The sequence below is a fragment of the Erythrolamprus reginae genome, chromosome 3 (genome assembly GCF_031021105.1).
Source record: "Erythrolamprus reginae isolate rEryReg1 chromosome 3, rEryReg1.hap1, whole genome shotgun sequence".
Lineage (NCBI taxonomy): Eukaryota > Metazoa > Chordata > Lepidosauria > Squamata > Dipsadidae > Erythrolamprus > Erythrolamprus reginae.
The window spans coordinates 184,563,091-184,576,521 of record NC_091952.1 but is presented as its reverse complement, the minus strand read 5'-3'; the positions used below and the strand labels follow the sequence as shown (position 1 = coordinate 184,576,521).

The 13,431-nt window shown below is 38.6% G+C and overlaps 1 protein-coding gene across 2 annotated transcripts; it reads right to left on the bottom strand.

The window, feature by feature from the left end:
• Positions 1-436: 436 nt before the first annotated feature.
• On the bottom strand, positions 437-13,431 carry GMNN (geminin DNA replication inhibitor). 2 transcript variants are annotated; one of them, XM_070747387.1, is made up of 7 exons: positions 12,969-13,431; positions 10,969-11,043; positions 5,684-5,779; positions 4,907-5,042; positions 3,017-3,099; positions 2,833-2,943; positions 437-1,507 (listed from the first exon to the last, which is right to left on the bottom strand). In XM_070747387.1, exons 2-7 carry the CDS (start codon positions 11,020-11,022, stop codon positions 1,331-1,333), a joined length of 657 nt encoding a protein of 218 aa, XP_070603488.1. In that variant the 5' UTR covers positions 11,023-11,043; positions 12,969-13,431; the 3' UTR covers positions 437-1,330. The 2 variants fall into 2 exon arrangements, with proteins under 2 accessions (XP_070603488.1, XP_070603487.1); XM_070747386.1 differs by having other exon boundaries at positions 5,684-5,782; positions 12,969-13,109.

Here is a 13,431-nt window from a genome sequence, read left to right as displayed (position 1 = left end):
TTTTAACAGCATTCAAACACAAATGAGCTATTATGCAAATAATACCTCATGCACTATTACCATTAAAAAATATTGAAAACTGTTAGGGATCCTGTTAAGCTAAACATTTGATAATTATGGATCTATCTGGTCTTAGATTGGGAAGAAGTTTTACCATTTGTGGAGAAAAAAAATTCAATTTGAGTGACTGGGGTGATATGGCTGTAGATTATTTTATCAGGGGAAGGTCCAGTTGGAAACAGCTACAATCCCTTCCATCCCATCTATTATAAATTCATTAATTTAATAAATTATAAAGATATAAATAAATTATGTTATAATTATATTTATAATAAATATTATATTATAAAAATATTAAATTAAATTAAATGTAGTCAAAACTTCAAAATAAAACATTTTTAAAAAGTTTTGTCCAGTAAAAGGGAAAAAAATGAGATCCACAGAAAGATAACTTTAATAAAACTAATCAAAATGACACAAAATAATAAGCAGCTCTCAAATTTTCTTGAAATCTTTACCAAGTTACAAAAATCAGAAGAAGGCAGGCCAATAAACAGGTCAGATGATATACAGATTAAATATTTATGTAAAGTGAAGTGGTCAGGGCAATTTATTTCCCTGTTAAATGATTAATCTATACAGCTAAATATAACCCGGTTGAATTAAATATGTTCTCTTACAATGCACTAATTTTATAAAGATTTAACAATAAGCTTAGAAACAAAATATGGTAGTTTCTTCCAAAAACCGTCTATTCCATACACTGGGCTAATTATAGGGTAAAAGACTGAGGGGTTTCAAGATGTGGATTTAATAAAGTCATTTACAAAAGTGTTTTACATTTTAAAAGGCACTACCTTTTGAGGCAAGATAAATCTGCAAATTAATGCTGGAAAACATGTCTGATTTGGGAAGAACTGAAGAAAAATTATTAATTTCAAAATATTTACTTGGGAATTGTGCTATAATGGAAGTCTCTAAGCAAGGATAGATACATGTCAGATAAAACTAGATTGTATAATATGATGTATCAAGAAATAAGTTCCATTTTGAAAACCATATATTTGTGTGGGTAAATTTATTTGGTAATTACAAATGTCATAAATGAATAAAAACTTATTTACAAGCTCAAATACACAGTATTTCCAATTAATAAGTGACTACATCCAATCTAATACTTTTGGTAAGACTGTTAGTCACTCTGTCAACACATTAGTTGTGCAACTTCATCCTCAAAATCTTAGATAAATCTGTAGTTTTCAGAGGATTTCTTGATTGCTCTGCTGTCTTCCCCCCACTTTGGAGCCCAATACTTTCAGAGGTTACTTTCTCAATTTAGAGGCACATCTGCAACTTCATCCGTAGAACTGTTGGGAAAGTTTGACTGTTCCTCTTCAGATTCACCATCTAAATCTTCCTCAGCAGAATCATATTCTTCATATTCAATTTCTTCCAGATCTACGTTTTTCAAAATGTCTAGGCTTTCTGGTGCTTTTCCAGTTATTTGCTAAATAAGTGAAACAATGGTGTTAAAGACATTCTAGTCTTGATAAATTTAGCTTTAAATTTCAAATTATATCTATATAATATAGCAATTGGGGCCAAATTTCCATCACTAAGCCACTCAAGTGGTGAAACACAACATTACATGACTTCATTTAGTGAAGGCAATCTCAAAAATCCTTGTTACTGCTGCAACGCTAGGGCTGCATGGGTCATTAAGCAGGAAGAGGCAGGGATCACAGGCAAACAAGCTGGAATGTGAGAGCTCTGGGGCAACCAAGGTGCTGAAGATGGACGCTACAGAATGGTGGAGTGTGTGTGAGGGGCCACTAAAGGCAGGTGCCAGAGTGCAGGTAAGCACTGGTGAGATTTTTGAGGTTGCTCTCTTACTAGCATTAGCATTCATTGCCTATTGTGCCTTCTGTTTTCTTAATTGTGATTTGTTTTGTTATTTTTTAAATTTAGTGTTGTATACCCTACCCTGAGGCATTCCTTGTGAGATGAGCAGGCATAAAAAATTGATATACAAAAAAGGTCTAAGGATTAACACATAGTCTACACAGGGTGCTCATCCTCCTTGATGGAACTGTGGTTAGGATACAGTATTTGTATTTGTATTTATTAGATTTGTATGCTGGCCCTCTCCGTAGACTCGGGGCGGCTCACAGCAGTGATAAAAACGGTACACAGAGACAAATCTAATAATTAAAATCTAAAATAGCAATTATACATATAAAAAATCTAAAAAAACCCAGTAAATAAAAACATACATACAGTCATGTTGTGCACAGAAACTACATAGGCAAGGGGAAGATGTCTCAGTTCCCCCAAGTTTGACGACAAAGATGGGTTTTGAGGAGTTTACGAAAGGCAAGGAGGGTGGGGGCAATCCTAATCTCCAGGGGGAGCTGATTCCAGAGGGTCAGGGCCGCCACAGAGAAGGCTCTCCCCCTGTGTCCCGCCAGACGGCATTGTTATTGCGGGCAAACTCTTCCCCCAGCGTATCATTAAATTCTGAGGGAGGTTCAAAGTTAACTCAACATTCCATCCTTCCGAGTTGGGTAAATTGAGGACCCAGATTGTTGGGGGCAATAGGCTGACCTTGTTATCTGCTCAGAGAGGGCTGCAAAGCACTATGGAACAATACAAAACTCTCAACCTCTAAGTTGAGAAATCAAGACCAGGGTTCAAAAGATCATATATCTGCCACGCAAAGGGCACTTGTAGCAGGATGTTCAGAATCACTGTTTCCTCCACCCCACATAGATTAAATTATTTACTCTTTCCAATTTCCAATCAACATTTTGTTTCATCAACTGAGCAGCTTACCTCTATCACGTTTGCCATATAATGAACATGGCCAGCTAGTTCTGCCAGTTCTTCGTTTTCTTCTTTTAGATGAGCAATTTCACTAGTTTTTAATTCAATTTCTTGATGCAACTAGAGAAAAAAAGATGATTTTAGATAATGCTAATTTTCAAAGCATGTCTTCTGTGATTTGTAAGAACATTACCGTTTCATTTTCTTGTAAAACCTCATGCAGGGCTTTCCTCCTCTCCTCAGCCAATTCCTTCCAATACTGGAATGAAGGATTGCCTGGCGGGGGGAAAATTCGTAAGTAATGATATTAAATCCTGGACATAATTTATTGGAATTACTCTAGCAACATTCTAAATCACATAAAGCAGGGGTGGCCAAGCCCAGCAACTATATAACCTGTGGACTTCAACTCCCAGAATTCCAAAGCCACCATGTTGACCTCCGAATTTCAAGAGTTAAAGTCCACAAGTCATAAAGTTACCATAGTTGCCCACCAGATGTAAAGTATTATTTTAACAGACATCTATGAAATAACATGGTATCAGTGTTCTTAAAAATGAACAGTCGGTTCCAAAATTTTAGTAATATCACAATTTAAAAAACATATTCCTCATGGTAGTGGCAGATAGGGAAAAAGACCACCTCCACTCCCAAATTATTCCAGAGTTATCTTGAAGGCTGACCCAGCTGGAACCACAGGATTAACAGTTGGGTTAAAGTCTCTCACAATCTCTCCAGTATCTGGGTGCCCTTATTTTTCTATCCAATCTTATTCTTTACATGACTCTAATTAGGATTTTATTTCGGCTCCACTTGTTGGAAGCCCAGTTCTAGGCTGAGACCAAGCAGCTATATGCCCCACCATGACACATTACACCTTTGCTCTACATGCTGCACGGGTTGCCAGGTGTGCTTCTGGATCCAATTCAAGATGTTGGTTTTGATCTTTTTAGAGCCCTTCGTGTTATCTGAGTGACCACCTGTTCTGACTATATTTGCTTGTCCCACCAAAACTGGCAGAGAAGGCATCCAGCTGGTCCCTCTATTAAAAAATTACACTGGGCAGGTCCTAGAAGGTGGTCCTTCTCTGCTTTGGCATCCGCATTATGGAATCTTCTCATCAGAAATGAGGAGTAGCTCGTTTTCAAATATTCTCCAAATCTCTCAACACTTGGATATCTCAGGGAGATCCTGTAACAACTCCCTTATGGCTATCATCCTCCCTGCTCATGTGTTTAGTTTTTAATGATGAGAGTTTTATACAGTTATTGGGTTCTTTTTTTTTAGTTTTCTGCTGATATGATACATAAGTGAAATAACATCAAATTGCTTTTCATGAGATTAGTCACTTAACCATCACCTCCATCCCCCTTTCATAGTAGTCCCAATCAAGTGCCACTCTACTTTGGTTCTGTGCCTGCACAAATATACTGAACACAAAAAGACCAGTAACTCGATTTTTCATAGTCCCAATAGCTAAGTTTTGGGGTTTTTTTTCTTTTGGAGAAGTTATATAATGCATTAAATATAAAAGATGAGATCAGATAATTTTAAAAAACTACAGCTCTAGGTTCAGCAGTAAATACAGTACCTCTAAATATTATTACTTGGTTATAACTCCAATTCAAGAGTTTTTTTCTTCTGCTGTGGGTGTTCAAAGCCTCTGGCTAGATGTTGGAAAAAATAAGATGGCATTCCCTTTAATGCAAGGGTCCCCAACCCTGGGCCATGGTCTGTTCCAAACTGGACTGCAGGAAAGATGGGCAAGTGCCCATGCATGAAGCTCCACTTACACAAGCGGACGGCACTTCACAAGCAACTGCAAGCACCCTTCCCTCAGGCAAGTGGAGCTTCGCGCACAAGCATACGTGTCTGCTGCTAGCATGCGTGGGCCTTCGCGCACAAGCAGCCTCCGCCCTCAGACATGAAGCTCCAAATGGAGGGCACACACACACACTGCTCACAAATGGAGCTGTGAGCATGTGCCTACCACTCACATGCCAGACTGGCAAGCAGAAAGATTGGGAACCACCGATCTAATCCAGTATGATCATTTGCTATGGTGCTTATAATTGGAACAAACCTTTTGCTGTAAGATCAGAAGCTTGGATCACTCCGCTTACGTTTCTGTGTTCTATTTTATCAGTAGCCTCAGGTTTGGATACTTTTGAAATAAGTTGATCATCCCAACATTTTTTCTTGATTGACGACTTAGCCTGCTATAAATTATAAGCAGGTTAGAAAGACAACCTACATATTTCCAACCATTTAATTAAACTTAAAACGAAGAGTCCAGAAAATAATACCCCAATAAGGAACTACCAAGGAGAAAACCACAGCCCCCCCCCCAAACTGGGAGGCCACTATCTAAAAATAGGAAGCAACCCACCCACTCACCCACCCCCACCTGCATCGATGATGTTACCTGGGTACCGAAATGTCTGCAACCAAGCTCAGAGAGCACTAAAGTTTAAACCTGAGCTACATATATTTTCTTCTATTGGAGAATCCAGTTAGAGTTCATATTAATATTACCTTGAGCTACGATGACAGAAAATGAGTCACTGATCTCTCTTACTTTAATGTTCAGTTATAGTAGTTTAACCAGGGCAGGAAACCTCTTGGGGGGGGGGGGGGGGTGTCATGAGAGTGAAAAGTAGACATGGTACACTGTTCTCCAAGTTGGCTGTATAGCTTGATCTTCTTTTGTACTTCAGAACTGTTGTTTTATAGGATTGCCCAACATTTATTTAGGACTCTTAATACATATTACAGTTTAATTAAAAGCAAACTGCAATTCCTGTGCCAGCTCATAACGAATCGACTTCTAATTAGATTCCGTTCCAAAAGAAAAACATACCTCATTTGCTCTGCCCACTAGGCAACCTGTAATAGATGGCTGTATCATCTTAAGGGTCTGTCTCTGTGATGTGCAGTTTGTATTATTTGTAGAAACCTGCTGAGAAACAACATATAGAGTTTTTAAGTGGACCATATTAATATTTAAACATTACCAACGTGCTCACATTTAGTAAGAGTGTTATTATGACTGATGGGAACTTTTTCTCAGATTTAAAACATGTAAAGTCAATACAGTGGTACCTCTACTTACGAACTTAAATCATTCCATGACCAGGTTCTTAAGTTGAAAAGTTTGTAAGAATCAATGTAAAAGCAAATAATGTATGATTGGGTAAACCACAGGGAGGGTGGAGATCCTGTTTCCTCCCAGGAGATTCCTAGAGAGGCCCCATGGAGGCTTCTCTACGCCTTTTCCGGCCCTGTTTCCTCCCAGGAGATTCCTAGAGAGGCCCCATGGAGGCTTCTCCCTGCCTTTTCCAGCCATGTTTCCTCCCAGGAGATTCCTAGAGAGGCACAACAGAGGCTTCTCCCCCAGCTTTTTTGACCCTGTTTCCTCTCAGGAGATTCCTAGAAAGGCTCCATGGAGGCTTCTCCCTGCCTTTTCCGGTTACAGTTCCAGAGACTCAGGTTTTTAAGTGGAAAATGGTTCTTGAGAAGAGGCAAAAAAATCCTGAACACCTGGTTCTTATCTAGAAAAGTTTGTAAGTAGAGGCATTTGTAGATAGAGGTACTACTGTACTTGTAAATTAGACCAAGGAAGCTCCTGGCACTGCCCTCATGACAGAAATCATAACCAGAGACATTCATTCAGAAGTAGTTTTGCTCTGCATTATTTTAAATTCCAGAAGTTAAGTTGGTGATCCCTAAACATTTGTAAATTTACAGGTTAATTTATGCATTGTTAAAGTCTACCTGTGCACTTCAACCAATTCCATAATTGGGTCTTGTATCAACAGTGGTATTTACCCTTTGCCTGGAATTGAAGTTAATTTCAAAGTAGTTCCGTTTATTATAATTTCATCAATAATGAAGATTAGTGAAGAAAGTTTTAGAGAGAGATTTATATATACAAATAAAATACTGCAGAGTATATAGTTCTTAAGGTTACTATTTGTTTAAGAGACAATATACCAATCTAGCCAGGGCACTGGGTTTCTGGAGGGGGGGGGGACCTGGGGGGAGGAAGAAAAGAATGCCTGGCACCCTGTCATGTGTAAATAGCAATATCCTGCATTCTTTTTTTTTAAGTTACACTGCCACCATGAGATAGTAAACAATAGTAGATAATCAAACAGGGATAGCAGGAACATAATGTCACACTAGCGTGAGAAAGTCTGTGATTCACACTATATTTCACATGACAAGTGCTAACCTTTCCCACGGTAAGGTCTCTGCTGCCAATTAATTTACTGTTGAACTTGAGGACAACTGCCAGCTACTTTGGGAACAAACATTGCACTAATTTTCAGATTGTAACTGTAGGTATTGAATTGAAATATTCACAGACATCCCTTGCTTGGATTAACCTATTACTTGCAATATTTTATGTTTAACCAAATAAGTACCGATGAAGGTTAAAAAGATAGCAAGTACAAAGTAAACACGAAGAATATTGATGATAAGCAAAGAACACATTAGTCCGATACCCATTTCATCTCGAGACAATGTAGGTCTTCTTTATCTAATTATTATTCCATCTTCTGTTCTTTGCCAGTAGTGTCATAATACATTCCTGTATACTTAGTACCCAAGCTCCAATCATTACCTCTTAGGTGAACAAGGAGATAAGTTCAAAGGGCAAAGTTTCACCTCTGAAACTGAAGGTGAAACTGGACTTAAAAGTTACTTTAGATTATTCTACAACTCAACCATTTTTGTATAACTTTGTCTTCCGAGCTTCTTGGATCACAAGACTCTGCTTACAGTCAGTCATACTTTAATGATCTCCCAAGTGTATTACTGCAATGTGCTCTATATGGAGCTACCCTTGAAGAACCACTGAAAACAACAACTGGTCCAGAATATGGTAGTGCAGGCAGTAATGAGCCATGATTCAAATGAAACACATAAATTCCTCCCAAAATAAGGCATCCCCTGATAATATGTCCAATTAGGCTTTTGAGCACATGGCAATAAGGCCAAGCATTTATTTCAGGGTTCAAAAGAATATAACAGTCTTATTTTGGGGGGAAGCATGATACTATCTTTTTTCTTGCACTACCATGATAGATGGTCAATATAGAAAACTTACCACTATTCAATTAGATTATGTATACATAATGCTGCTCATTAATTCCCACTTCCATGCTAATTTTGCCATCTCAGCAATGCCTGATAAACCCTTTAACTATACAATTAGTATAGTTAAAGGTCTGAGCTAAACCCTGAAATCCAGCCCTGGAATAGCAAGGGATATGAATGTATAGAAAATACTGCTTTGCAGAGGTCTCCAACCTTGGCAACTTTAAGAGTTTAACTTCCAGAATTCTCCAGCCAGCTATGTTGGGGACCTCTGTTTTAATCAGTATTTCAGTTAGATAAATGTTTTGGAAACGTTTTGGTAGGGGGAATTTCAAAAGTGACCCTTGATTTAGGCATCATATGAATTTCGTTGTATGGATATACTGTGTATATACATACAATGACAAAAATTTATTTTATTTTGTTGATTTAAAAACTTCTGAAATTGTTATAAAACACTTCAGTAACAGAAAATAATTAAGTATAACTTCTTGCTTTTAAGATATTGAGATTTACACTAGAAAAAATGTAATATAATTATTCAGTTAAAGATATTGTCAGGCCAAGCCATTGTTTGATATGGAGACTTTGGCCTGCCACATATGCACTAGACTGTATCGTGCCGTGGGAATTTGGGAGGGGTTGCTGCATGAAGGAAGTAGAAATGTAGTCTCCTAGATTCCCAAGATCATTCTTTGTTCAACACCTACCCGGAAGTGGATGGGAGTAACGGACATGTCGGCATGAAGGAGACTGGTCAATGTGATGAATTTGGGGTGTATGGGAACAAGGAGTGGAGAAACCTTGGTAGCCTTAGATTCGGGTTTCTCACAGATGTGACAACATGGCTCTGCTAATAAATTGGAACTTTAAGGAACACTATGCCTTGGACTCTGATTTAATTCCAAATGCTATTTGGAACCCTGACAGATATACTTTTAGCAATGCAAAATTCTAGAAATGAAAATTATTTTATGTACATCTGTTGACAAGCTTATTGAGAACAGCATTTAGTGCTGAAGTCCTAACTTTGGATATTATACCTTTAAATTTTGTCCATTTCTGGAAATATTCAAGCTCACTTTCTGAAAACTTCAAAGTGCTGTTTGCATGACACATTTGAGTATCACGGGAAGCTTAATATTTCATGTTAAGTTAGTAAACCCTTTCAAATAATTAAATAATTTTATTGGAGAATTAAATTTAATTTTTACAGAATAGTCTTTTTTTGGTCATATTGAGTTAAATTTATTCAGTCATGTCAAGTTAACTATTGTTTGGATGTTATATGACCATAACACCCCCAAAGTTCAATGTTCAGTCCTCCCTTTAAATTTTAGAAGCAAACCTCGACTTATGACCACTTGAAAGTGCTGGAAAAAGTCACCAAGTCCTCACACTTACAACTATCACAGCAACCCTGCAGTGACGCTATTAAAATTTGAGTGCTTGGCAATCAGCATATATTTATGCCAGTGGCAGCTTTTCCCAGGGTCACGTGATTTCTATGTGTGACCTTCCATGGCCTTCTGAAAAGCAAAATCAATGAAGTCCGATTCCCTTAATGACCATGACAAAACAGTTATAAAATAGGGTATGGCTTATTTAACAACCTCATCATTTAGCAACAGATGATCTGGTCCCAAATGTGGTGGTAAGGATCATATAATCAGGGAGAAAGGGACTTATACCTAAGAGTCAGCAATTTTCTGGCTTGCTGTCCAACAGCCTTTCCCACATTTTTCTGAGCATCTGAGCTTTTTCCCTTCCCCTGGCTTAAGCTAGCAAATCTTCTAGATAAAACTTTGCTAGTTCCTTCACCAAACAGTTCTGATCCCATTTTGTTTACTACTTGTGCTCATGGGCAGAGTACTGATCTCTTTATAATTTATTTCAAATATTGTTAGGTTGGAAGTGTGACAAAAATTGACAACCTGACAATCTCCTTTGCACTTGTAGGTAAAATTATAAAAATCAGTCCTACAATGTTGGGACAAAGAAGTGAATTAAAGGATTGAGATGACTAAGATGTTCATATTGTGCTAGCAGTTCTAAATATATAAACCCATTTAGGAAAAGTTCTGCATCATGTATGACATGTTAAAAGGCTCTTTTTGAACTTTAACTCTCATTCACATAATCAACATGTAATTGTACAGGATATTTGTAACTGGACTTCTCTGTCAATTCTCTTTCCAGTCCCCACTGAATTTGGCCAATTTAATCTCAAAAGTATGAAGCAATTAGCCCTCCACCAGCTATTCCTTCACCTGCCCTTAATTAAGACATTAAATAACCCTAAGCATCAAAATGATGTCTATTGAGTGCCCTGCAGTTCAACAGAAAACAAACTTCAGTAAAATGGTTGCATTTTGTGTATCTTCTGTCAATGCAACTTGACAGCAGAATGATTTCTCTCAAATGCTAAATTAGAAGTAAAGGGAAAAAAACCAGAGTGCTATAGTTTGAACAAGTGATTCATGTAACATAGAATTGTGCTTCATATATTAAAATTAAATTTATCAGCCCAGGTTATTAGTTTTATATACAATACCAGTTTAATATTCACCTATTCTAGGACATGTAACATTGAAATAACAAGAATATATGAACAGCAACTTACAGCTACAGGTAAGTCCTCAACTTACAACCACAATTGAGCCCAAAGTTTATGATGCTGAGAAATTTGTTAAGTGAGTTTTGTCTCATTTTATGACCTTTCTTGCCACATTTGCTAAATAAGTTGTTAAATTAGTAAACCAGTGAAGTGAATCTGGTTTCCCCCATTGACTTTGCTTGCTAGGTCGCAAAATGAGATTGCATAACCCCGGGACACTGCAACCATCAGGTTCAGGCATCGATCTGAATGTAAATCACGCGATGCAGCAATAATCCTAAGTGTGAAAAAGGATCATAAGTCACTATTTTCAGTGCTGTTGTAACTTTGAACAGTCACTAAATGAACTGTTGAAAGTCGATGACTATCTGTGTTACATCTTAAAAAGTGTCGACATCAGTTCACTTTGTTAACATGCTAGTTACCTTCACAGAGGGATGCTTTTCGGTATTGGATTGTGGCTTCTTTTTAGAATTCATGTTTCTTTTTAAAGCCAAAACCTAAAAACAAACACAATGAAAACATTAAGACAAACAGAATTATCCCATGCAGCCAAAGTCCCCTCAAGCTCTTTTCAAACATTTTCAAGGCTAAAATTTCATGCTAGTCCTTCTACATTGGAAGCTTTGGAACCTCACAAATGAAAAGAAAAGAAACTTGAGAACTTTGGAACAACAATTCACAACATCCAAAAGAAAAAAGAAAAACTCCAAACCCTAACGGGCTTCTGTGAAAAGAACTAAGCCAGCCTCATGTTGCATCTTGCACCAATATCCTCTAATTTTAAGGTGAAAGCAGGTCACCAACAAAAAAGCAGCACTTGCAGCTACATGTTTTTTTCCGCCAAGACTAAACCAAGCTCTCGGGCTTTCATTTGCATGCATGACACTCTCTTTTTTTAAATGGGTTGAAAGCCTCATTTAATTTAATTGATTTATAAATCGCCCAATTCCTGCCAGATTATGGGCAGTGGACATTTTAAAACAATATAGTAACAATTTAAAAACCCCAAAATAGATCATTTACTCATAGATCACTCATTTAGAAAGCATCTCAATCCCTCATTTAAGTGACCGGAGTATCATTTGACAGCAACATAAATTGTTGTGTAGACATGCACTTAATAAAATGTAAATAGGCAAGTCCGAACTAAGCCCAGCTGAGCATAGGTAGGTTCAACCTTTAACTTCTGAAGCCCCAGCTTATCTTTTAAACCTGTTTTTAAGGTTTAAAGGGCTGTTTTTAAAGGGGGAGGGAAGCGAAGCTGTTTTTAAAGGGAGGAACCCCCCTTTAAAAGGGGGGGGGGCAGTGGTTAGAGTGCAGCACTGAAGGTTACTTCAGCTAACTTCTAGCTGTAGTTCAGCTGTTCAAATCTTACCACCGGCTCAAGGTTGACTCAGCCTTCCATCCTTCCGAGGTGGGTAAAATGAGGAGCGATTGTTGGGGGCAATAGGCTGATTTTGTTAAACCACTCAGAGAAGACTGTAAAAGCATTATGAAGTGGTACATAAGTCTAAATGCTAATGCTAATCCCAAATTTAGGGGTGATGAAATGTGTGCCCCAATTAGCCAGCCTCAGCAAATCCCTAAAGAGGACGGACTCTGTCTCCCATTCTCCCCAGCAAAGATGCTATGCTGGCTGGAGAATTCTGGGAGTTGAAGTCCACAAGTCTTCAAGATGCCAAGTTTGATGACCTCCGTTTTAATCAGTATTTCAGTTAGCTAAATGTTTTGGAAATTAATATGGTTGGGGAAATTTAAAAATTGACCCTTGATAAAGGCATCGTGTGAATTTCATTGTATAGACATATTATGTACATGCATACAATGACAATATTTATTTTATTGATTTAAAAACTGTCTGAAATTGTTATAAAACACTTCAGCAACAATTAAGTATAACTTCTTGCTTTTAAGATATTGAGATTTTAAGATTATTGAGATTTACACTATGAACAAATGTAATATAATTGTTCAGTTAAAGATATTGTCAAGCCGATTGTTTTGTCAAACCATGGTTTGATATGGAGACATATTGGGGGCAATAGGCTGATTTTGTTAAACCACCTAGAGAGGGCTGTAAAAGCATGAAGTGATACATAAGTCTAAATGTTAATGCTAACCTCAAATTTAGGGGTGATGAAATGCATGCCCCAATTAGCCAACCTCAAGAGAACCCCTAAAGAGGAGGGACTCCATCTCCCATTATCCCCGGCAACGATGGGGTTGAGCAGCGCAGGGATCCCAGGAGCGACTCAAGGGGCGGCGGGTCGCCCAATGGAAAATGGCTCCCCTTCCTCTCCTTTAGTCCACAGCCAACCGTATTGCCATTCTGAAAGTACCCCCCCCTTCCCTCATGCTCCCCTCAGGGAAAAAACGCCTCTGAGTCCGAACCCGCGAGAAGGAAAAGGGAGAAACGGCAAACCTGAGTTTCGAGGCGTCCTTTTGAAAAGCCGCCAACGCTCCGACCGCGACTCCCGCGCACGCTTGAAAGAGGAGCCTTTCGCGCGCAGCCCTAAAGTCCTCGCTTGCGTCGGCGGGCGGGATTTGTGACGTACGTCGGCTCGCCGCCAATAGTCGCCCGACTGTCCAATGCCTCTTAGCCTATCGAATCCCGAATTCGGAAAACCTAGAGCCAATCGGGGCTTTCCCTTCACCTCAATCTGCCCGCCCCCCCATCCCGCCCCCCCTCCACGTGAGTTGTGCCTTTTGCCTATCTCAGGGGTGGGCAAAGTTGGCTCTTTCTATGACTTGTGGACTTCAGCTCCCAGACTCTCCTGAGCCAATCATGCTAGCTCAGGAATTCTGGGAGTTGAAGTCCACGTGTCATAGAAGAGACAACTTTGCCTACCCCTGGCCTACCTTGATATTTGGAAGAAGTCGTCTGT